The 25,382-nt window shown below is 39.2% G+C and overlaps 1 protein-coding gene across 2 annotated transcripts in view; it reads right to left on the reverse strand.

The window, feature by feature from the left end:
• Positions 1 to 6,992: 6,992 nt before the first annotated feature.
• The window catches only part of fgfrl1a (fibroblast growth factor receptor like 1a), an 83,445-nt gene continuing 65,055 nt past the window's right edge, over positions 6,993 to 25,382 (reverse strand). Inside the window, exons 4-8 of one of the 2 annotated variants that reach the window (XM_059345835.1) lie at positions 21,522 to 21,599; positions 15,458 to 15,772; positions 12,502 to 12,674; positions 12,230 to 12,410; positions 6,993 to 11,426 (exon numbers count right to left, since the gene is read on the reverse strand). In XM_059345835.1, the coding sequence (XP_059201818.1) occupies positions 11,002 to 11,426; positions 12,230 to 12,410; positions 12,502 to 12,674; positions 15,458 to 15,772; positions 21,522 to 21,599 (1,172 nt within the window). In that variant the 3' untranslated portion in view covers positions 6,993 to 11,001. Of the gene's footprint in view, positions 11,430 to 12,229; positions 12,411 to 12,501; positions 12,675 to 15,457; positions 15,773 to 21,521; positions 21,600 to 25,382 lie in introns of both variants that reach the window. The other variant, XM_059345834.1, reaches the window with a different exon arrangement.

The raw sequence follows: 25,382 nt of genomic DNA on the forward strand, positions 1-25,382 counted from the left end.
TTTTAATGGCAGCTTTGTGGCTGTGTGGAGGATGAGTGGAGAGAGGGAGAGGTATGCAAACAGAACAGCGCTTCAATGCCAGCCAGGTGTCTGTGTTGTTACCATCTGTGTGTGTGTGTGTGTGTGTGTGTGTGTAACGCTCGCATCTGTGCTTTTGTGTGTGTGTGTCTGTGTGTGAGCATCTGTGTGCAAACCTCCATGTGTAGCTGTGTGCACATGTTGCATACACACTTTACTAAATTGTCAATCTTTCCAGACGAGTCGATGTGTGTGTGAAGGTATCTGTCAGATTTCGATGGGTAGATCTGTGTATGTTTTTTCCCCAGGTGCGTGTCAGTGTGTGAGCCCTTCATGGTCACTGACTCCATTCACCTGAGCCGTCCTTTCACAGTGAAAAGGCAGTTGCCGGTAAAAAGATCTTTGGACAGCTTCTCTTCATCACCAACCACAGCTGCTGTTGACTCAAGCTCCCAGGAATCTCCTCCATGGGTTCACACCCTTTTAAACCAGCCAACCACACACCAGGACCCTCGGAGACTGAGAAAAATGTCCTGCAAGACCTCAGGGTCTAAAGGACTAAACATTTGCTCTGGCAATGGTCAGAATTTAGTCAAAATGCAGCCATCCTATTGGCCAGAGGAAGAGGGGCTGAAATGGAGAAGAGCAAACTTTAAACCATAATTGCGATAACTTAGTTACACAAAAGTAAATTCTGGTAAAAGTATGCTCACAGACTCACTCAAACACCCAGAGAAAACATATTTACTTTGGCCTTTTGTCTATTTGCTATCCATTGCAATGACATAAGCATCAAAGTATTTCGGATAATTGAAGTCCAACTATTAAAATTAAGTTTTGAACTGGTTATAAAACAGTCTCGATATTATACTGATGCTTCTCTATGACCAGCATAAGCAAATGAGACCATAAGCAAGAAGTTTGACTATTTATGTCTGGCACCTGTGGCTGATTCAATCTGCTATCGTCAGCACGACCTGGAGCTCACCTCCCACTTCCTGGGATCCAATACCGACACCGTGCCCGTTGAAGGGAAGGAAGGCACAGGAGAACCAGAACCAGGACTGAACAGGGCCGACTTTCAGACCTTGCTGCAGTTAAATGAGAGGTTTTCCAAAGGGAGTTTGGCAGCTGCAGATCTTAGCGACACCGAAAGTGATGTTGATCAAACCACTACTGGTTTTGAACACGGGGGCCGCCAAAACCAACAAAAGAAAGAAAGTTCCATAGAGCTGCTTTAAACTGTTGTTTCTCTCTCATATTGCGAGAAAAAAAGATTTGCATCAAACAGCCACCAAACAATTTTTTTTTTACTTTCTGTATGAAACTACAAACATTGACTGAAGGTTCATGTCAAAAGAAAAACAAAACAAAACCCAACAAAGGCTCCATCCTTCATCTCAACAGCTTAGGAATGCCTTCACACCCTTCTGCTCAGTGGTACACACTGAGTCACAAAGATCTGCAAAACCACAAGCTCTAAAAGGTTAAAGGTTCATTCCACAAAAAGCTTCAGTTAAAATCTACTGCCAAAGACTTTTATCCTCTCTTTTTTTTAATAGTAAGTGTTGACTAATTAAGAAAATTTGGAGGAACCTTTTTAAGTTGTATGCTGGGATGAATTAACGTACTATAATATACTGAATTGACTGAAGTTACTTTTCGAGAAAACACACAGAAAAGATAAAAAATAATAAATTGTATGTGCTTAATGTATGCATAGCCATATATGGACTATGGAAAAGACTTGATCAAAGAGACTATAAAAAACACCTTATAATCAAACAACACACCTTTTGTAATTAGACTCAGGTATGATTGTGGAATGCTCAGCAATTCTTTGTTATTATTTCTAACAAAGAGATTATTTATTTAACAGGATAATCTCTGCTCTTTTGTAACAGGACCCATGACCTGATACCTCATGTGTTTATTGTTGTGACACTTTTAATGTATGTGGACTTCTGGGCCCTCTATGAAGCTTGTAATCTTAACCTGTTAAAATTCCAACGGCCCACTCAGCAGTTAGAAGAACAGAAGTGCTCGTCATCCAATCGTTGAAAATACAGAAATCACCAAAATGACCAAAGTTTTTGAACCCCAATCTCAGCATGGACTCTTCTATGTTGTTCCAAAGGTCTTGGCATATTGATGTTATATTCTGGAGGGTTTTTGACCATTTTTATCCATTCTCGATATGAATAAAATTGTATTTTTGATTTATTATTTAAAAATTGTTGCAACAACTTATGGAACATAGTTGAACATGGAAATGGACTTCAAAGGGACATATTTATTTATTTATTTAAACCTATTTAGGTGTATAAGGGGTCAAAAGATTAATATAAGTCAATTTATTATTGATATTTTTGACACGCATCAAATTAATCTACAGGTTCACAGCTTTCAGATGATGTCACCAATTCTATGTGGCATTTATTGTTGACCTGCTATCTCCCCCTAAACACAACCACCAATTCTCCAAAAAAAGGACCTTGAATGGAAACTGGTTAATGAGACTCTCGTGTGGTTAAAAAAAATGTTAAATAGAGAGACACAAGGTGCTGCACTGGAAATACAACTCTAAATGATTAGTTTTCACTAAGAAAATGAAAGCTATTACACCGTTAGATTTTAAGACTGTTATTAATGCATAGAAAGCATATTTTTTATCAGTAATAAAATATCAATTTGATTCAAGCATCCAGATGACAAATGAAGATGGTTATCGAGCCTCTGTGACACATTTTCCTCCCTTCCTGTCCTCCACATTTTTTCCCGTCTCAATCGACACTTCTACACTCCTCACTGATCTCCTCTCCATTTTCTCATCTCCTCTCGTCAGTTTGGAGCAGCGGTGAGCTCAACACTTCTGTCAGCAGCTCCGCTCTGTGTCATCCTCCTCCTCCCTGCCTCTCTTCATCTTTTCCTCCTCTGTCTGTCCTCCCCATCGTCTTCACCCGCAACTCTTCAAGTCAATCAAAATCACGAGAGGAAAAAAAAGAAGCAGGGAAAAGCAGGCTATAATCTCTGAGATAAGGAAAGAATGAGAGTTGAATGTCAAGGATGACAACAAGCCTGGAAAGTCACATATTTGCCTTGTAGTGTATCTGTTATCAGGCCAGTTTTTCCTGCTCTTATCTCACACTTAAAAAAATGTAGCATTTAATACGTCCTTCATAGCTTTAAATCCTACATACACTGCCTCTGCTATTTATTTATCACCAGTGAAGCTAACCAGGTGTATGGAAATCCAACACATCATGGATTTGTAAATTCCTGGGTTAGGTCATGTAGTCATGAGTAACTGTTGACTTTGCAACAATTTCAAAACCGCAGATTCCTGTGAGGGTTTTTACTTCTTGGTATATTTTCAGTGTTTCTTTTTTTTTTCTTACCCCATTGCCTGAACCCTGCCAGTCTTCGAATTTACAATACAAAAAGTTATGAAACAGTATTTGCATATTAATGAGCCTATGTTGGTCAAAACAGCCAATACACGAATGGAAAATGGGTCATGAACATTTTATGTGATGTTTGATCCAATTTTAATGGAATCTGTGGAAACAAGAAAAGCAAAACAATTACATAACATGGGTAGATTCTGGGAAATGTTTTAGTTAATGTCCTGTCGTCAAACTGACTTTTATTTGTTGCTTTATCCAGAGTGTCATGGTTCCAGTGTTGGAATGTAACTAAATACATTTACTCAAGTACTGTACTTAAGTACAAATTTCAGGTGTACATATACTTTACTTGAGTATTTCAGTTTTATACTTCTACTCCAGGGGCAAATATTATCCTTTTTACTCCACTACATACTCCAGCTTTAGTTACTTTTCAGCCTGAGATTTAACATAAAAAACATGACACATTAAAAATTATTAGATATTTTGTTTTTAAATCAAGTCACTTAACAGTATCTTAAGTCATTAAAATGAGCCCTATCTTTATAAAATTAAAAAGTTGCTTACCTAAATGCATCAATGATATTAACCCAATAATATATTTAGAAAATTTAAAGCAGTCTGAGCAGGGCCATTCTTCATAATGAGTCCTTTTTTTTGATACTTTAAGTACATTTTGATCCTGATATCTGAGTACTTTTATTTAAGTAAGTTTTGAATTCAGGACTTTTACTTGTAGTGGAGTAATTTCACAGTGTGGTTTTAAAAGTTTAATTCAACTGAAACTATAGAATTATAAACTATAATACACTCTCATATATATAAATGCCTGTTAGCTACTCATCATTTACTGGCAAAAAAAAAAAACAGTTCACTGAGCCTTCATTGTTGTGTTTTATTGTTGGGTGGAGGTCTTTTTTTATTCCTTTGAGGCCATTGTGGGTCAGATTTAGATGGTTTAAATGCCCGGGGGCTGTACGTTGCCCATTTGTGATATAATGCCTTTTCACCTGAGCAGACAAAGCGCTTCACAATTTGTCCCTCATTCACTTGTTCAAACACATACATTTATATACCAACAGTGGTGAAGCTGCCGTGCAAACGCTGGCCTGCCCATCGAGAGCAGCTTCAGGTTCGGGGTCTTGCTCCGGGGAGATGCATGTTAACTATTTTATTACATTTTGCAACATAGTAATCCAGCAGATATGTTATATATTGATATACATGTGCATCGCAATACATTAGACCCAACCAAGTATTGAGTCATATAGTGACATACTTTTCAGAGGCCAACATTTCCATAATAAATATACTTTTTAAAATTGGTCTTTTGTAATATTAAATTTCTTTGAGACACTGAATTTTAGGTCTTCATTAAATGTAAGCCATAATCATTGTAATTAGAAGAAATTAAATAAAGACATGAACTGTTTCATTCTGTGTGTAATGGATCTATATAATGTGTTATTTGCACCTTTTGAATTTAATTACTGACATAATTAAACTTTTGTCTGATATTCTAATTTATTGTGAGACACCAGTATTTCCATTGACCCTGTGCTTCTAGAAGTGGCTCCTGCAGCCATGAAGCTAATGTGTAAGGTTACCATACTGACTAAATATATTGTTAATTATTGCTAATTATTATCTACCCAAGATTTTCCTCATTGTCAGTGTTTTGGTTAATTTTGTATTAAAACAAAAAAGTTTAATGAAATCTTAAGAACAAAAGTAAAAATGAAACACTAAAGTACGGTTCACATTTTGTACTACGTTGTCATTTGACAAGTGCCTTCATCATTTCAACTGGAAAAAAATAGATGTTATAAAATAATGCCACAGATAGATCCCCAACTTCCATAGGTTTAAGGATTGAAAAGTAAAAACATACAACAACATGCTGCTTAAAATCTAAACAACATGCAGAATACTACTGTTAAGGTGTATATTATCTTATACTTCAGTCCTTATACTTCATGTCCTGCCCTATTGCTTCCTCCACTCTGCTGCAGTGCCCCATCCTTTCAACATTGTTTTCTTTCATCATCTTCTTTCCTTAGATGAGTAAGAGAGAGAGAGAGAGAGAGAGAGAGAGAGAGAGAGATGCTGGGCCTTCACACCCTCCATCTGCACGCACCGCTTGTCCGTCTGTCATCTCTCCCGACAGACTTGATGACAGATGAAACGCCGGTTGCGGCTCTCACAATCGAAGGGCTGCAACTATTTAGAGGACACTCACTTAAAGACAATCCTGTAGTACTGAGAACTATTGTTCTGGACTGCAATCTCTCTCTCCCGCCCAGATTAGATTGAACTTTAAAGAACAAAAACATAAAATACATAGATTGACCTTTTTTTAATGGCACCAATAAAATGATTACAATGGAAGAAAACAAAAAAAATTAACCTAAATGACAAGACTGCACAGGATTGTCAATACAAAGATTAGCAATAAAATTTTGTATATTCCGTCGGCACGTATAAATACAGTATCTTACAATGTCATGAACATGGTATTTGCTACATAGCTTACATTACTACTATAACACAAAATCCACTCATGCAGTATAATGCCCAATTATATGAAAAAAAAAACATGTTGAAAATAAAATAAATTAGAGTCACGCTTTGTTTTTGAGTCTTGAGACAATGTTAAGTGGGCCAATGTGTTCGCTAGAGCTACTGTATGGTCCGGAGCATCCTCACTAAATTATCTAACACTTACTATTATTTCAACACTAATGTCATTCCATGTACATGCTAGTGCTAAGTGCACATATACACAGTCTGTCTACTGGCAGTCCATTAGCTTTGACACAATAAAACATTTGGGTTTAACACGTGAAATGAGTGAAAAAGATGACAAAATGTGATTGTTTGGAAACATTTCCACTCCTCCAACATTAGAAAGCTAAACTTCACACTCCAGCTGTTCAGGGGGACAGATGTTATTAAGCAGAAAAGATGGGAGGACAAGAAAAACATGTCAGAGGGAGAGCTACCAATGCAATAATTCAAATAATTTCTTTAGTTAATGCTGTTTCTAGAGAGGGGAATAAATTAACATGTGTCTGTTTGGGACTGTAACATTATAATTTTGATATATTATTTTTCTTTGCTTTGTTTTGATGTGATTTAACTTTGTACTTTAGATGTACAGATGTTCAGAATTTCAGATTTATTTTTTATTTCTTGTGCAGGAAAGGAGAGAAGGTGAACATGGTCACAGGCTGTCTGTTTCTGTTTGATGTATGACATGCAGGTTTTCTTAATTCATTTAGTTAAAGAGATCTTTTTGCAGTTATAGAGATGTGGCTTATCTTGTCTGGGTCTTCTTATCCTTCAGAAAATGAAATAGTACACAACTTCACAGGTTTCAAACAAAATAAAAGGGATTTCAAAGAAACTGGAGGCTTGAATAGGAGCTGGTTTCCATCTTTGCAGGATAAAGATAACATACAGATGAGTCTTATAAAAAAGGTGGCATGTGACCTATCTGTTTGTATATATATATATATGTGTAGGTTTCCTGCTGAGATTTACTTGCACAAATAGAACAAATTAAACGCACCTCTTATAAACTTCTCACTGTTGTATTTTATCCTGAAGAAGGTCTGCAGAGACAAAAACCCTTCTACATGACAAGCCTCCAGTTTCTTTTTACATTCAACGTGTACATTTTTCATGTTTTAATGACTCAGCTCACTGTTTCAACCATACACATGTTGGAGTGCTGTAATGCAAAACAGCTGAAATCTAAATCTTATTTTAGCATAATCTTTTAGGTTTTTATATAGTGGTTCAGATTGAGGAGCACACATAAGACAGAGACCTGAGAGAGAGGGAACTGGTTGTGCACTGGGAAGATTTGTTGTGGCTTTCCAAAGAGGTTTGAGTGGTTTAATATGATCTGATTATGGTGTGTTGTGAGCAAATATCCACTTCTATCAACACTTACAAGGAGCACTGGAATCAAAAATGTAGTGAAACAATGAGAATAAAAGAACAACTAATGGTCATTTCAATACATGAACAAAACAAGTAAAAAAACAAAACAATATTCTACTTCTCTCGCAGATGATTATCATGCTTTAATAGTTGTTTTAAAAGTAATCTTTAGATAGTGTGATGTCAGTGATGTCAGTGTTAGTAGAAATACATGCTTTGTACTTAAAATCCTTTTTTTATTCCAGTTTGAAGATTAGGATGTTGTGGATCGCTGATGACTTTCTCCTGATGCATTGGCTCCACAGGGGTCTTATAATCCCTCACATAATGACAAATATGACCTTTTCTATCCACTCTCTCCAAAGTGAGCTTACATTGGCTTTGAAAACAGCTTATTCTAGGATCATTTATATGGTGTACTAATTGCTTTACTCCAAACAGCTGCTGGTGACCTGCGGTTAACAAATCAAAGGCTCTGAACACCCACACAGGTGTTTCCAGTTAATGGGGCTGATTAGACCTCTGCTCAGCATGAAGCCAGGAAGAGTAATGTCAGGAATTTACCTACTTTTACCAAACTTAATGCATTAATGAGAATGATAAAGGTTTCAGTTGTCACAGCCTAAAAGGTGCAACAAACCACATGAGAGTCAGAGATATATGAATCACAGCGGAAGTCGAATCAGCCGAAAGAAATGAAAACACATGGAGGCTTTCAAAGAGCATTAATATGAAACTGCATTGTAATCAAACAGCAAGTGAAAAAGTCTAAAACCCACATGTAAATGCAATTAAAACACATTTGTCGTTCTCCATTTAAAAAAGGTCTCTTAAGGTGGTCAATAAAGTTAGTGGTCAATCTGCAGAAAACATACAGAATCAAACATCCCAGACATAATCAGTCTTTGAACATGTCACAAAAGATTATAATTTAACATGTTTTTTTTCTTGCAGAACATATGTCTCTAAATGTTTGTGATACTGTATTTTGATTCTGTTTAAAGCTCCAGAGATAAAGGAACCAGAGCTGCTACGTCATATGGGTGTGGAAGAAGACACCAGATGTCCGGTCAATCTGTGTAATCATAAAGATACCCAACAAAGAGCTCTGAGTATCTGTGATGAGTGAAACTGTCATCAAAATCTTTGCGAAGGTCATCATGCAAAGACTCTAAGAAGCAGTAGACAAACAACTCAGGGGGGGAAAAAAAGCAGGTTTTCAGAAAGGATGAGGGTGAGCTGATCAGATTCTTACTTTGTGTAACTCAGAGAAAACTCCCAACACAACTCCACAACCCGCTTCATCTGATCAAGAGAGCACAGACGCCATCATCATTGGAATGAGGTGGAGACGTCACACCATGAGAACAGGTTGATCTGAACTGCCCTCCACTAGATAACAGAAGGAAGGCACACAAGCCAATAGTCTCACAGAACAGATACACTCGCAATTTATTAAATGACCCCCCCCCCATATTTTTTTACACTTCAATTCTATTTTTGTTGTGTTTAATGAAGTGTCATCTGCATAGAAAGCTGTTAAACTCACACAAACAGCCTGAAGTATATGCCCTGCAAATTATTTGGTTCTTACCAAGATAAAAAAACCCTTATATTTAAAAGTGTTGGATAATTTATCTTGTTTTAAGAAGTCATTTCATTTTTTAAGTGTTCAACATGCTTATTTCTAGATTTAACAATCTTATATAATAATTCAAGAAATCTTGTCAAGTGAAACTGTCCATGCAGCAAGATAATTTCCCTCAGATTTAGTGTTTTTATCTTGTTTTTAGACACCCCTTTTTTGCAGTGTGTGTTATGAACCACATCTGTTTCACTACAGGCAGACTCACTCGCTAGGGTGGGCAGCAAAATAAAATCAATAAATCAATACTTGCAAATACTGTTGATGCTTTACCATTAAATGATGACAAACTATTTTGGTTCAGTCAAGTTCTTCTGTCAGTCAGCTTGATGAAGGCAGGCTAGCCAGTCAGTTGGGTAGCTGTTTCAGGAATACAGAGTTGGTGTAAATCAGGTGACAAAATGCTTACATGCTGCTTACATCTCGCTTTAAATAGGGATTACAAAAGCGGACATGGAACTGTTGAAAAAGGACTTAAAGCCCTGAAGCAGACCTAAGGTGCAATCAGAAAGTTTGCCTGAAACAAACAGGAGAAGAAATCTTTTGTTGCTTCCAACATGCTGTAATGCATAAAGGGCAGAAGGTAAGAAAGTCATGCTTTAACCGATCATTTTAACTTTTTAGCATCTAGAACGTTTTTACTACAACATCTTCCATTGTCTTGATCAGTTTGACAGAATGCTCTGCAGGTGAGAAGGAAGCCCTTTATCCAACACATTTCCTCTTTAGATAAAAACATGAGACAACTTCCATTTGTCGAGAACAAAGCACATGCAAACCCTGTTCCATTATACTTGAGGTCATATTGCGAGGCGCTTTAAGAAGAAGAGTTTAATATGAAGTGCCTCTCTATAAGCCCTCCAAATCTCATAACAGATTAACAAGAATCTGCGACATATCCAATGATCCGACTGTGATCCACGAAGTCTGGAAACAATTCCTAAAAGGCACCGTTTTACAGCAAGGCATTGTTGATGATCCCTGTGCTCTGTTGGCTATATCAGGAGAACTGATATCACTCTATACTAAAGTCAATAAGGATCAAACAAAGCTGCAAAGGCCACAATGCAAAACAGGAAATACCACTTTTCTCCGGCAAGTAAAGTGGGCAGAAGCTGTCAGTAGATACTTATCAAAATTGGGACAGATGTAATGATTGATTCTGCAACTGTCGTCTGGAGGAGCTCCTTGAAGCAATAAAATAATCTACATAGAGAGATCCATGCTGTTTGATCTCTAACTCAATTTGACATCAGCTCTTTTTCACACAGTACCCAGATAGCAGCTGGACAGAAGCAAAACCCAGCAGCACTCATCCTTACACAGGGTGTGGATACAGTTCGAGTTTGCCTTGATTTACGTTTTTTTATGGCTCAGTTGGGCTGACGCCTGAGATACACTCTGAAATTAAGCTATTACATTACATACATGCTATATTGTTCTTTATAGATTACCCAGGATGAAGGAGCGTGCTAAATGCCATATAATCGTTTCCCACTATATACATGAGTAGCTATAGTTGTAGGCGAGCTATTTCTACTGTTACTGAGGAGGTTGCGGTTGTGTCCAAAATACTAAAAAGAACAGAAAAAGTAACCTTGAAGCTGAAGAGTTCATTGTTGCTTCAAAATAAAACCTTTGAACAAAAAAATAAGAGGGTTTTAAAAATCTACAGAAAAAGATTTCATATAAAAAAAGCTCTGAATAAAATATGTTTTGGGATTTTTTTTCATAGACTCCACTGGATTGCCTAAAAATAAGGATCTTCTTTCTTTACATTCTTCATTGTTTGTCTTGAAAAAGTCACAATAACGTGGCTGCAGCAGAATGAGGAAGAGTTGTGTGAATCCGCACGGCCTCTTCCGTGTGGCTTTTCCATGTTCTTTGCTCTGTTTGTCAGCAGCTTGTACGGACAGTTGTGAATGAGTCTGCATGCATGGGGACATGTTCATGTAAGAGTTGGATGTGAAACACCAAAGCGTGCTAACACTGGTAGTGAATGTGCTGATGCTGGTGCACTTTCCCGTCCACGTGTGAATGTGTGTGCGTGTGTATATCCGTGTAGATCTTTGGATAGACCTTAGGAGCTAACCCAGTGCCCCCCTGAGCCAGGAGCAGCTGCTGATGGGCGACGTAGTCCTCGTATGAAAGACAATCTTTATCCCCGGTGGCCGGCTGAGCGGGCAGCGCCGGGCAGGCTCGGTCCCGACTGGCCGCAGGTAGACGCTGTGCGGCGGGGAGAGCGGAGGACGATGAAGAAGAAGAGGAGCAGGTGCGTTTTGATTGGCAGAACCACAGGAGGGCGGTGCCTAAGATGAAGGCGATGCCTGCTGGTATTCCGATAATGACGGGCCAGGGGAGGCTAGGGGACGTAGCTGTGGGGACGGGGACGCCTTGAGGCTTCATATCTGCTAAAAAAGAAGAGACAGTTAACAACAGAAAACATTCAATTTGTTGGTTGTTGCAAGCTCGCATGTTATAAGCTTGTGATATTATTCAGAGGTGTATGTTAAGTTGTTTGCTGTGAAGTAGCCGAGGAAGATTTTGGTTTGGTAGCTCTGACAGCAGGCTAGTTAGTTTAATGTTCATGTTGGTTTGAACGTTGTTCACTTGAAATGATTAGGAGACATGACACAGACTATAACATTATGTCTATTAAAACAAGTTACAAATGTAGACTATTCACTAAAGTTAGCTGCCATTTCAGCTGTTTATCACACATTTTCTGTATTTGTAATTCTGTTTTTCTGCCAAGTCAGACAGCGTGCAGTGTGATGCTTTGAATAACTGAACAGTACATTACTAAAACGCTCAGAATTTGCCCAGAATTCAGAAACAGTTTCCCTTCAGTAATTGCATATTTCTCCTTTCTCATATGGCTTTGCCTAGAGTTGGTGGCTACCTGCCCGTCTTGAAAATTACACCTTTCTAGTGGTCAGATTTTGGTAAACTTGTTATTAAGGACATCTAATACTACAAAAATCAGCTGAGAAACCTTTTGTTAGAATATTTTTAGGGTTAGGTGTTTATTTCCATATACGCATCCACCTAGATGTGTTGCTCAGGACCTAAAGGAGCGCAGTGTTGGCTGTGAAGCTGAGAGCAACAATACTGGAGGCCAAGCAATCACCCTGTTCTGAACAGGCATGTCTTGAATGAGCACTGCTAATTAAGGCTAATAAAGGCTTGAACAACAGCAGCTTCCTCTGACCTGGTAGCACAGTCAGGTAGGCACTCCTGAAGCTGTAGCCCATAGTGTTGGCTCCCAGGCAGACGTACATGCCGGCGTCCTCCTCCTTGGCTCTGGTGATCAGCAGCTTGTTGAGGTAAGATCCATCCGGACGTGACCACACCTCCCCTGTAGGCAGGACCACAAAGCGGTGGTCTCCAACCTTTAAAATATAATCATACAATGTTTATTGATCAGTTCAGTTGATATTCCTCAGATATTCAGTTTACATGTAGCAGAGCTCGTGTTTGTACCTCTATAGTGGAGTTAAATTTCTTCTCTTCCTCAGGTTCGACTCTTTTGAGCCACTGAATAACCGGCTTGACGTCGCTGCGGACTTTACACTGGAAAGATGTGGTTCCTCCGTAGCCCACGGTCGTGTTGACGGGGTGGGTGCCAGTCAGAATGGGTTTAGAGCTGGTACGCTCTGAAGAGACAAAAGAACATGAAATTAAATGTCAGGAGAAAAAATTGGATTGTTGTATTTTGTGAACATGTCGAATTTATCCGTAATCAGGTTTAAAATCAGGTGAAAAGCACACTGAATAAAAGAGTAGATACTCTTTCCTCAGTTTATTTGAACTGAATGTAACTCCACAAGCCTGAGAGAATATAATATGGTATGAAAGCATTATTTGAACAGTATCTGCTGTATTCAGCACCACATCCTCCCTCTCTGCTGAAGATCTCTTATCTTCAGCTCCTGCCTTTTCTTTCTCAGTTTATACAGCAGAATAAACACACCTGGACGACATTCAATAGTTTCTTTTTCACTATCTGTTAATACGATCTCATGAGAATGTAACCTGAGAAAATGAAGTTGCAGGTGTATGTTTATACTTAAGAAATGTGTTTAAGACTGTGAGAACACATTGCAGTGCTGTCTTCCTTTTCTTTGTTTTTAGTTTAATTAATTCAACTTTAAAAATGGTAATGCAGTCACAGCGTGTCCGACAGACATCTGGTGAACTAGATGCCTGCAATGAAATGCAAGGTAACCACACATGCAAACACCACAGCCACAAACCCATTCAATTAGCATGTGGAAAGAAAAGTAAAAAAAAAAAAAGTTTGTGTGAAATCTTTGAACTTAAGTTTTTCAGGTAGTAACGGATGCCAACTAACATTTAATGTATCTCAAAATGATTTTAACTCTGCAAACCCAATACAAATTTCGGGATATATATTGTATATCGATATTTAGCCCATATTGCCCAGCCCTAATTATAAGTACATTCTTGAGACTTAGGGAAAGGGGGTTTGTCTTGCACTTTACTTGCAACTAGAAAATACTGCACATACATCCTCATAAATCATTGTGGCTCAAACTGATGCAATGAGGTGGTTGCTACAGGTTTATAGGTTCCCAGATGTCAGTACACTGTTTGTGTTTTCTGGTATTCCCACATATGAGGTAACTCTGAATTTTTTACCCCCAGGAAGAGCTGCTTTCGATACTCATTCAGGCTTGAAAACACAGCTGACTTGTGAATATTTGTATGTATTTGTATGTTTGATTGCTCTGAACCTTTTTGTGTGTCTGCAATAAATGTTAAAATGAAGTTAAATCACTGTGTTACAGTATCACACAGCTAACAGTAATACATGAGAGCAGTTCTCTTTGTACTTTTTTATAACTGGTTAAAGTTATGGTAGTCATAATGAGCTGTGTGACCCAGGACTCTTCTTTCAAACACTGTTGTTACTTTGGCATTGAGTTATAAACTACTATGAATGCTGAACTTATAAAACATTAAGTAAAAGTAGAGTTAAGTAAAACACTAGTAAAACACTAATGAAATGTGTTATAAGCAGCCATGCATGATAAAAAAACAAGTTTTATAAAGCCTTATACATGTATTACAATGTATTATGTTTGCGCTTATACTGCATTATAGACATAATTGTTACCGACTGATGTTCCTGATGTACTTTATCAAGTAGTTCTATTCATGGATTCTACTTTTTTTGTGAACTTTACTGGTTTTCCGTCCTGAACTCCTTTTTCTTCAAACAACTGTGAATGACTGACAGCTGAGTGAATCTCTGCTGATGGAGAAAATGTCACATTTGACATGAGTGAGCAGCAGTTTGATTTACTTCCTCTCTGTTTGTGTGTATGTGTGTGTGAGTGTCTCTCAGGAAAGACTACAGCTGTACTTAAATGTACAACAGATGTGACGGGTAAAGAGAGCGGAGCCTGTCTCCACAGAGCGATCACATTCAGTAACATACTGTTCAGTGCACAAATTCAGCTCCACCAAACAGCTTCACATTAAATCATCCAGCGTCAAAACAGCTATTGCTGCCGTCCAACACAACCTAATACATCAGAAAACACTCACAAATCATCATAACACACATTCTGCTCTCAACAGTAAAACTAGACCTTTTTTAGACTGAAACTGCAGCTGGCTCACTTTCCGAGCTGAAAAACTCGCTGAACATTCCTTGCTCGCTTGACTGGTGTTTGCTGACAGGCCTGCTGCTGATCAATAAATGCCACTGTAGTGAAAGGAGGCTTTTAAAAGCTATTTTAAACTTCTATACTTGGTGCAGCTCGATGGCCAGCACACTGGTGCGTGTGGGCACTGTGGCTCCATTTTTATCATCTTGGTTGATACTTTCCCTGTGGTTCAAATTCAAAATTCATAATCTAATGCAGTGTTAGTTAAGAGAATTCAATGACTGTAGGTTAATGTGACCCATTTGTCAGGTTTGAAACGCACATTTTCTACACCATTACACCAAATCCTAAAAATTACACAATTTTTCTGAGTTAAAAAGTGTAAAAACAAAAGTTTCATTGAATTTTCCCATTTCTGATGGTCATGGATGAGTCAATCTGTAATACTTCTACTTTAAGCTTTCTGTCTGGAAAGCTTAAAGTAGAAGTAGTGGACTGTTTTGTAAGTCTTATCCAAAAATGTTCTCAAAATAAACCGTTTGCTCTTCCCGAATCTTGTAAAAACATAAAATTCTGTGATCCACTGTGCGTCTGGGAACCTATGAATGACTCATTTAACCTTCAACTGAAAGCCTTGTATAATATATTTGAACTATTACAACTTGCTTGATCACTGCTATTCTATGGAGGATGGTGGCATGTTTTGACTTTTTAAGTGGCATTAACCTCTGCTTCTGTGTTGTGATGCTTCAACTGGGCAGATTCTTCCTGACATGAAAAACCAGGATCACGGCGTGACTCACGTATGACTTCCAGTTTGTAGGTGGCATTGATCCCTCCCGCTCTGTTGAACACGTGGCAGGTGTACTTCCCGCTGTGCTTCGGCATCAGGTTCTTCAGACTCAGAGTCCACTTCTTCTTCTTTCCTTCCCCTTGTGCTCCTGCTTCTCTTCGTTCAGCTCCAGCGTCCTCGTCCACCAGCGGCCGGCTGTCCTTCAGCCACACGATGTCGGGGCGAGGGTTGCCGCTCGCCATGCACTTCAGGCGCACGGAGCTGCCAACGGGCCGAGCGATGACCCGCTTCCTCATCTTTGACGGATGGGTGAAACGTGGACGCACTGTGAGAGGAGAGAGGGTGAAAATGTTAGAAAGAGATCGAGTACTGTTTCATGTATAGGTACTCTGGATAAAACTTTAAACTCAAACTGTAAATCTGAAGAGAAAAACAGAATCTCTTTTTCTCACTTTGAGGTGACGACAGATGGGATAAAAGGAAAGAACAGAAGAAGTTATTAGAAGAGATAAACGGTTTACAGTGCAGTTTTATATTTACAAGCAGTGTTCTTCAAACCAGTGGAAAGAGAACAGATTGTGGAAATCATCAGAGAGTCTTATATGACACTTTTATGAGACGTAAAGAGCGATCAAAGCCAAGTTATCTGGAGAGGCCACAGCACAGAGAGATGTTTTAAGCCTCATGAGCTGCAGGTTGCTATGAGAGACATAAAAATACAATAAGCATTGTCAAAACTAAGTTTTTTTGTTTTGTTTTTATTATATTTTTCTTTGTATTTTCTTTTTAAAGCTGTACAGCTAACCTACTGTCCATCTCCAGTCTTCGAGCTCTTTGGAAATTAAGCAGTGGATTAGGCTTCTGCATATTACCAACTTTCCTTTTAAAGGTATGCATTGTAACTTTTTCTGCATTAAAATGTATAAAAAAGACTATAACTACAATGTATGTTATATATTTAGTTAAGTTGTGGACTATCATATCATCCAAAAATGTTCAAATCCAGAGAAATCCTGAATTTGAATCATGTTAATGGCTTGTTTCATTCGGTGGCTTGCTGTGTCTGTGCTCTGTTTTAACCAGACACTTTTTAGATCTTGCTTGTTTTTAATGATATATTTTATTGGGTATAAAGAATTTTAGTTATTGGATGTCTGTTTCACGTTTGAATAACACTGATTTTTCAATCTGCTTTTTTTAGTGTTTTTTTTATTACCAGTTTTTAATCACTGGTTCCATTTGTTTTGGAGAGGAGAAGAACTCTGTGGATGATTCAGCTCCCAGTAAAAACCTCCTGAATATCTGGATCTCAAGTTATCAGAGAAATAATCGGAACGAACGTTAGCAGCAGCTGGGTTTGCAGCCCTTTTTGGACGTTCCTTTGTGTGCTGAGCAATGTCAGAGAAACACTGATTTTTAACAGCGTTTTTGCCGCTTTTAAACACCAGGTTCGTTTATTTTAGAGAGGAGGAGACATCTGCAGATAATTCGACTTCTGTTAAAACCTCCAGAACGATGAACACTGAAGGAATCCTAACTGAGAGAAGCGGACTTTAGCTGCTACAGGCGCCACATTTAAACTCTGTCTTTGGTTATTGTTTTGATTGAGAGACCCCTAGCTGCAGAAAATGACATATTGTGCTTTTATATGACACAAAATAAACATTGTTTTACTATTTGACAATGTAAAATACTGTTTGGTAATGATATAAATGCATTTTTGGCCAGATGTCAGGAGGGGAAAACTCTCTATAATCCTGAACTGTGTGTTGTTGTTTTCTTTATGCTCAATCTGACGTTTGATTGGTTGAACCGCTATTTACGCGTGCAGACATCTGCACTGACTAATGTGATAACAAATTCATTTTCCGCCCCACAAATATTCTGCTCTGGTCCGTAACCTTTCGGCTGCACACCATGAAATCAATTTCTTTGGAGTGAATAATAATTCGCATCTACACACAAGTTCATTCATCCCTAGTGTGAAAAGACATCTTTGTTGCAACATACAGACATGTGTTTGCACAAACTTGTAAACAAGAAAATATGAATTAGGAACAAATTTAATTATCTCAGCCTGCAGAGAGTGAGCGGATTTTAAGGACTAAACTGGGTAACTTGTTAAAAATTGACATTTTTTGCAGTGTAAAGAGTCGAACAGGCTGAGGTCATCGCCACAGGCCGTGCCAAGAATTACATGTTGTGCTGTAACAACATATGGCAGCGTGCCTCTTGGTATATACAACCTAATTTTCTGTAATAAACCTAATTGTTTGTTTAAAGAAAAATGTTTGAATCACTTCCTCTTCTCCGTGACACAAAAGGCTTACTCACATGACCGGGAAGCTGCTCACACAAACCCATACATACACACAAAGAGACACACCAGAATCCTTATTTTCCACTGATCCAGCACCTCAGGCCCTTCTCTTATAAAAAGCCACATATTTGGCCTGAAATCATGCATCCATGAGAGCCCACCATAAAAACCTGGCAGACAGCTACTTAACATCACTGTAATTATCCGCTCGTGAATGCATATCCGTGCGCACAAGTCATAAAAAGGCAGACAGTGACTTAGCATCACAACAAACATCCTTTCATTCATGCAAAACCTTTCCTTACAAAACATAATGGCCAGTTAACCCTGAACACCTATTCAAACATCTACACAGTTTTTTTTAGGATTTAACCACATCCAGCCATTCAATATTCCTCCTAAACTGAAACTCTCGCTTCTATTCATACACAAATATTCCTCTTTAGAGAGCACAACAATCAGTGAGCAATGAACAGATCAAAGAGGGAAAAAAAACTATCCAGTAGGGAGGAGAGGAAATCATTCACAGGAGCGCTTGATTTTTTATAGCCCTCATGTTCGAGCCACAGCAGATAGCCATCAACCGGGGCGATAAATCACCCTGAAACTACTGCAAGTAGCGCCTCTTTCTTTGGACACAGTTATTATTCTAGTTCTGGGTAAACAAACAAGAAAGAGAGTTATGTGACAGGTTTGCGCTCTTCAAATGTGGAGATTTCACGACGGCATCATTACTCAGTGAATATAGTTCTCTGCTGACCGGCGGGAAGCTGGGCAGGATGTCAGAAAAAACATACTAACCCCCCCGAGTCTGAGGAAAGCTACTGGACTACAGCTGAACTGTGACCAGACAGAGCCAATAGATCTAACAGAGTAGTGGATAAATACATGATGGTAATTAATAGCTTAAAGTTTTGGCAGAGTCCTACTTTGATGATTACATAAATGTAACTGCACTGGCTGAAACTAATTGAGAAGAAGGAGGAGACAGCCAAAGCAAAGTGCAGCTGAACTGGATTGACTAAAGATTAGACTAAATACAGCAAAGTGCAACTGAAACGAACTGATTTATTTTGTCTAAGCTGAACCAAACTAAACAGAAGTTAAGGAGAAAACAGATGGGGAGAGAAAGGGTGAAGTTCAAATTAAGGTTAAGATAAAGAGAACTGACAGATTGTGAGTAAAATTGGAGTGACGGTGGAGAAAATGAGAACAAAGAGAACGAGAGATGGAGTTTAAATAATAAAAAGGTAAAAGGTAAGAGAGAGGGCACGCAAAGAGGTAGAAAGAAAGAAAAACAGAGCGAGAGAGCGAGAGAGTGAGAGAGCAAGAGAGCAAAAGAGCAAGAGAGAAGGGAGAAGGTGAGAGCCAGAATGGGCGAAAAGGGCAGGCTTGTTCTGGGTCTCGGGGGCCACTTCAACGCCACACTTCACAGTGTAAAAATACTGCTGACCCTTCGACTTACTGCCTTTGATCAGACAGCGTGCCAGAGACAGAGAGAGGGGGGGGAGGTAGAGAGAGAGAGAGAGAGAGAGAGAGAGAGATTTCCAACACGGATTCTAAGATTAAGGAGATTTTTGCCAACAGAGGTAATTTTTTTAATCTGTTTTATCTTGATTTGGGATTACGCTGAATATTTTGATACATAGTACATTTTCCCCATCTAAAAGTTAGATGAGAAGATTGAAATCCCCACATTAAGTATGGAGCTAGGGGCCTGAAGCCTAGCTCAGCATAAAGGCTGAAAAACTTTGCCTGACAACACCTTTGAAATTATTTCTTGTTCCACAGCCCAGAGTTTTATTGTCACTTTGAGTTGCAACCAGCTGAGACACTGCAGTAGTTGTATTAAAACCACAAACATTTCTGTTAGTGTATGGAATAGACAAAAAAGGGTACAATTTGTTAATTTAGAGAGATTAAAAAGGTGCTGGGAGGCGGATTCACGCATGTTTCTCTCTTCTTCGTTTTCTTTTGCTAAGCTCTGTGACATTTCGCCTTCAATCTGGAGGTAGTAACAGGGACATTAAATTGGCGAGACTGGATCAATGTGAACTGGCGTAACTGGCAAGATGGAAAAATATGTGACGTATCATCAGAAACATGCCTCTCACTTGAGTCCGACAGTAATCGAAACATGACCATAGATTTCCCCAGGTTGAAGCCCCCTCTTCGGCCAGTGAATACCTGCGGGGTGGACATCGAGGTGGTGCCCAGTTATAAGTATCTAGTTTATACCTGGATAATAACTTGGACTGGTCCCTAAACACAGACGCTCTCTACAAAAAGGGGCAGAGCCGACTCTTTTTCTTAAGGAAGCTCAGATCTCTGGACATCTGTAGTAAGATGCTGCAGATGTTTTATCAGTCTGTGGTGGTAGTGTGTTGTTTTATACTGCAGTCTGCTGGGAGGCAGCATCAGACACAGAGATGAAGGCGGTTGGACAGACTGGTCTAAAGAGCTGGTTCTGTGGTTGGAGCCAGGTTGGACACACTGGAGGAGGTGGTGGAGAGATGCACTGTCAAGATGTTCGAGGCCATCTTAAAATACTCGGATCATCCGCTACACAAAACCTTTATGGACCCAAAAAACAGCAGTGGACGGCTCCTTTCTCTCCGTTGCAGGACGGAGAGATTCAAAAGATCCTTCGCTCCTACAGCCATCAGGCTGTCTCATTCTTTTTTTTAAATGATTTTTATCCCACGATTTTGTAACCAATTTTATTTATCACCCAGTTTTGTCCTATCTTGATCCTGGGCACATGCTTCCTCCGATACATGCGGAGGGGGACACAGGGAGAACATGCAAACTCCACACAGAAAGGCCCTTTTGCCGACACCGACCAGTGATACGGACTCCAGATACATGGAGCTGGGGACACGCCTCCAATGCCCACAGCGTCCTGGCGGGAATCGAACCCAGGACCTTATAGCTGTGAGGCGAGAGCAGGAGGTGCAGAAGTCTAGTTTTCTCTCAGACCACTTGAAATAAAATAAGCCGAGAGAAAATTATGGAATTTATGCCCAATGACGCAGAAAATACACAGCCTACCCGAGCTTTACACACTGCAAAAATACAGCACTCATGTTACATTATTTATTTGATTGGCCGCCACAGTGGTTTGCCGGATGACACTGTGTTAGGACGCTGCGTCGCCGGCAGGCCTCTTTCAAATAAATAACGGGGCTGTGTTTTTTTTAAATGCAGGGCTAAACCTGGTTTAAACGCGGCCTCAGGCAAAACAGTGAGTGTGTATGTTTGGGGCAAACAGATAAAGAGAAAGAATGTGTGTGAAAAAGCAAAGAGAGTAAATGCTTATTGACATTTATGTGTGAGAGTGCACGGACGTTTACGACAGAAAGAGAGAGCTGGAGAAAACAATAACAAAAAGCAAAGAAAGACGGGTTAGGTTACATGGCAGGGGGACTGGGGACACTTTGGAGGGGGGCAAAGGAAGGAATGTGTCCCACCAAATCACACCTCACACAAATAGACTGCTCTCCACTCTGTCAGAGCCAATTATCTGAGCAAACAGCCACCCTGATGTGTGGCTTTGTGTGTTTGTGTTTCTGTGTGTGGGCTTCAACTTCTGCCCTCTGACAGTGTGCAAGGTGTTTATTGCACAATCTGCTACTGTACTTTTTAAAATCTTTCACACTCTCAGCTATCTAAAGTGTCACTTCTTGGCTTCCTTTTCATTTTCAGATGTTTATATGGCTGCAGTGATGAGATGAGAGAAGTTGTGAGTGGTTACCCAGTTTCCCAGGCAGCTCTGGGGCGGGTTTGGAGTCACCATTGGCTGCCTCTGCTCCACCTCTTGAACTGGAGTCATCTGGTGACAGAAAGAGACAAGGAGCATTATTAGTGAACTGACAACTTCAGAATAATTGAGTATACGTTTAAGATCTTTGCAGGAAGCATCAGACAAATATTCACTTGTGTTTTCAATTGATGAAGCCATGATTTCTACAACCACTTGTTGCTCCAGTTGGAGTAAAATACACATTAATCATGTGCACAAACTCAGCTGGGTCTATAAAAAAAAAAAGACATGAATTCTCACAAGTGTATGGGAGTTAGGATGGATTATTTAGCAGGAGGGTTTTTTCTGTCTTCTATCAGCGTCTGACAGTTGTTTTACAAGATGCAGCTGTTTCAGCATGGGGTCATGATGTATTGAGGTTTGTTCAACATAAATTCAAGGTACCACTGATACATTGGTCTGCTCTCACAAATTAGATGCAGATTGTTACGAGTTAGGGAGGCGGGATGTAGAAACATAGCTGTTATCACTTTAACGTGAGAAAATATTTATAATACAGTTTTTGTTCCATAAAAACTCTGCAACAACAACAACATAAAAGAAAAATGTGAGTGAATAGATGTTGACATCCACTACTGCCATGCTGTTATTAGGAATTGGTTCATCAAGATAAGCAGCAAGTTGTGTCAACTGTCCACTCAGAAAACTATTATACTATTACAGGAGAGGAAAATGTAGTTAAAGAGAGACAGTCAAACCTCATATGGTGAAAAAGAAAGTTGAAAACTTGATGGAATTCATGCCTGTTTCCTATATAAATGTGAGGAAAGTCACATCAGATTTGTGTGGAGAGTAACGAGGCTGATTGAATCTGCTCCTTTAATCAATATTCCAGTTTCCACCTCAAGCAAAGCTTGATAATTTCAGAAGTAATTTTTTAAGAAGAACTTCTCAACTTTTTTTTAAATGTTTATGTGCAACACATTACATACTCATAATACACATAAAACCAGATTCCCTAAAGAAACAGGTAAAATCTGTCAAAAGGTGTTACAACCAACTGACAGGATAGAAGAAACAATTTCTGGCTTTCAAAAACACACAGTTGCTCATAAAGTTTGAATAAAACATTTGACAGTTTAAGTTTCTATCGTTTCAAAACTTTATTAATCAATACAATCCAAACATATCACAGTGAAAATGAAACCATAGTTAATAGAGGATTGTGTTTGAAAACGAAATTATTCAAACTTTATGGGCGACCGTGTACTTTCCATCCAGCAATCTGCCCTCAACATGTCGCATTATTATTATTAAGAAGAACTTTTTTTTTTTTATGTTTTCACTCAAGTTTCTCATGTGCAAATTGAAAACATTATAATCATGTAGATGGAAATGCGCCTGTAGTGGTTAGAGAAGCACACTGATGACACTGCTGGATCGCTTCTTTAAAGTAGCAGGTAAAATCTGGTTAAAATGTGAGATTGAGGTGTTACACACATGAAAGAAGACACTTCTGGCTTTCAAAAACTTTCTTTCCATCCAGCACCCTCTCTTCAACAGCCATGCATGCATTTCAAATGTCTCAGCAATGGAAACCAGGAAACCAAATGACAAATAACATGATATGTCTATCTTGCGGTGTGACTGTGCCAGAGACTTGTTGCTGCTACAAATCACTGGTGATGAAAGCTATGAAATTAATGCTACAACTCCTTTTACATGCCACTACTCTAAAATTCCCTGAAAATGACTAATTCCTGACTCATGCCACCAAGAGAGCACGATCATAAAAGAGTGCCCTCAAAAAAATGAAACTTCCTTACAGGGAAAAATGTTCAAAGAGCGAATTCTTTTTTAATACCTTCATACTGTATGTGCCTATATCATACTCCACTGTATCATATTGCTTTGACTCTCATGCTGGTGTATCAGTTTCCCTCCCTCAGCACGTCTTCCCACATTGATTATCAAAAAGATACAAACATCTGTCTGAACCTTCACGCTAGGAACCGCTTCAAGATGGAACCAATGTATCCGAGGGGCCCTTTAACAGGAGGTGGGGAGCGCTGGTACAGTGCAATATGAGGTCTGTCAAAATACGTAAAGGGTGTATGTGCGTGCGTGTGTGTGTGTGTGCGCGGTTAACTTGGCTTGAACCTGAATCTTCAACCGAAACCTGATGGTAGTTATGGAAAAGAAAGAAAGGAGAAAAAAAAGAGCAAACAGCCTTGGACCACCTGCAGGAAATACGTGAGAGTGTGTGCATAATTTTAGATGGATATGTTTATCGCGTTTGTTGGTACGTATACGGATCTGTGCGTGGATTTTAGAAGACCACCTGAAAGCTTGAGTGTTTAATGCAGCGCCAAATGTCTTTAAAGCATCACTATTTGAATGATGGCGTGAAAGACGCATTTGAAATGCAAATACGAGGCATGACCTGCATCCTCGGGGCTGGTATTAATAGCATACAGGCAGGCCGCGTGGTCCGTGTGATATGAATTCCTCTATGGGTGTGTCAGTGCATGTGCGTGCATTCTGGCGTTATTTAACTAAGTGGTAACTTGAGGTGCCAGTATTCCCGCTGCACCTCACTCCTCCTTCCCTCCCCTCTTCTCCCCCTCCCTCCCGCCACATGCACGGCGTGTTCTGAGAAAGGGCAACGCGTTTGAAGCCCAGCGGCACGGGGGTCTGATGTGAAGGGGGAACATGGTTTAGCACTCTTAACAGCCTAACTTGGCAGACCTCCTACAGACTCACTCACAGAGGGGGGTTGGACCGCTTCCACTGTCCATACAGAGCAGCCATACATCCAAAGTATCAAAGTATTCCCAAAACTCAGAACACATACATGTACAGCAGCTGTATATTGTGACACTGATGCAAATGTGTAACATTATCACTTGATCCATGACTTTAAGAGGAATTCTTCATCCAAAGATGAAACTGAATGTGTGTTCTCAACAACTAAGTACAATTATTCAAGTACTGTTCTTGAGTATTTCCATTTTATGTAATTTATAATTCTACTCCACTAGATTTTGAGGCAAATATTGTACTTTTTACTCCACTACATTGAGCTGCCAGCTTTAATTACTTTTATGGTCAAGATTTATACCTCTTAACAGTTTATGAAGTAGTTAAAATTAAAATGCTTTTTACATAAATGCATTAATACAAATAATCTTATAATAGATTTAGAATATAAAAACAATCTGAGTCGGGCCATTCTGCATAATGAGTACTTTTATTTTTCATACTTTAAGCACATTTTGATGCTGATACTTTTGTACTTTTACTTCAGTATGTTTTGAATGCAGGACTTTTACTGTAGTGGAGTAATTTCACAGTGTGGAATTAAAACTTTTACTTATATCACCATACTCCCGAATGCACAGAAGACTCCTGCTAAAAAAGCCATTCTACTCTCATATGTTAAGTTCTTTTTAACCATCTCATCCTATAGTGAGTAAAACTGTTACAGTATCTTTCAGTGTGAAACCTGCAAATCACTGGTCTGTCAGCATGTTACACATCCAGGCTTCAGGAACACCTTTCTTCAGTTCTGTTATACAAGAACAAAGTTTGGAGACTTAATGTTTCGCTGTTTGGTTCAAACTGAACTCACACAGAGTAGAAAACATATTCCCTCCCTGCTTCAGCTGTTTTCAATAAACAAAATGTTTTCTTCTGATCCTGTTCCTTCTTTTAATGTTCGGCCAGATACGTTGGCTGGTGATTACAACAAGTAATCCGCGCGCGCTCACTCTCACTCTCACTCACACTCACACTCACACTCTCACACTCACACTCTCACACACACACACACACACACACACACACACACAC

The sequence above is a fragment of the Centropristis striata genome, chromosome 12 (assembly GCF_030273125.1).
Source record: "Centropristis striata isolate RG_2023a ecotype Rhode Island chromosome 12, C.striata_1.0, whole genome shotgun sequence".
Lineage (NCBI taxonomy): Eukaryota > Metazoa > Chordata > Actinopteri > Perciformes > Serranidae > Centropristis > Centropristis striata.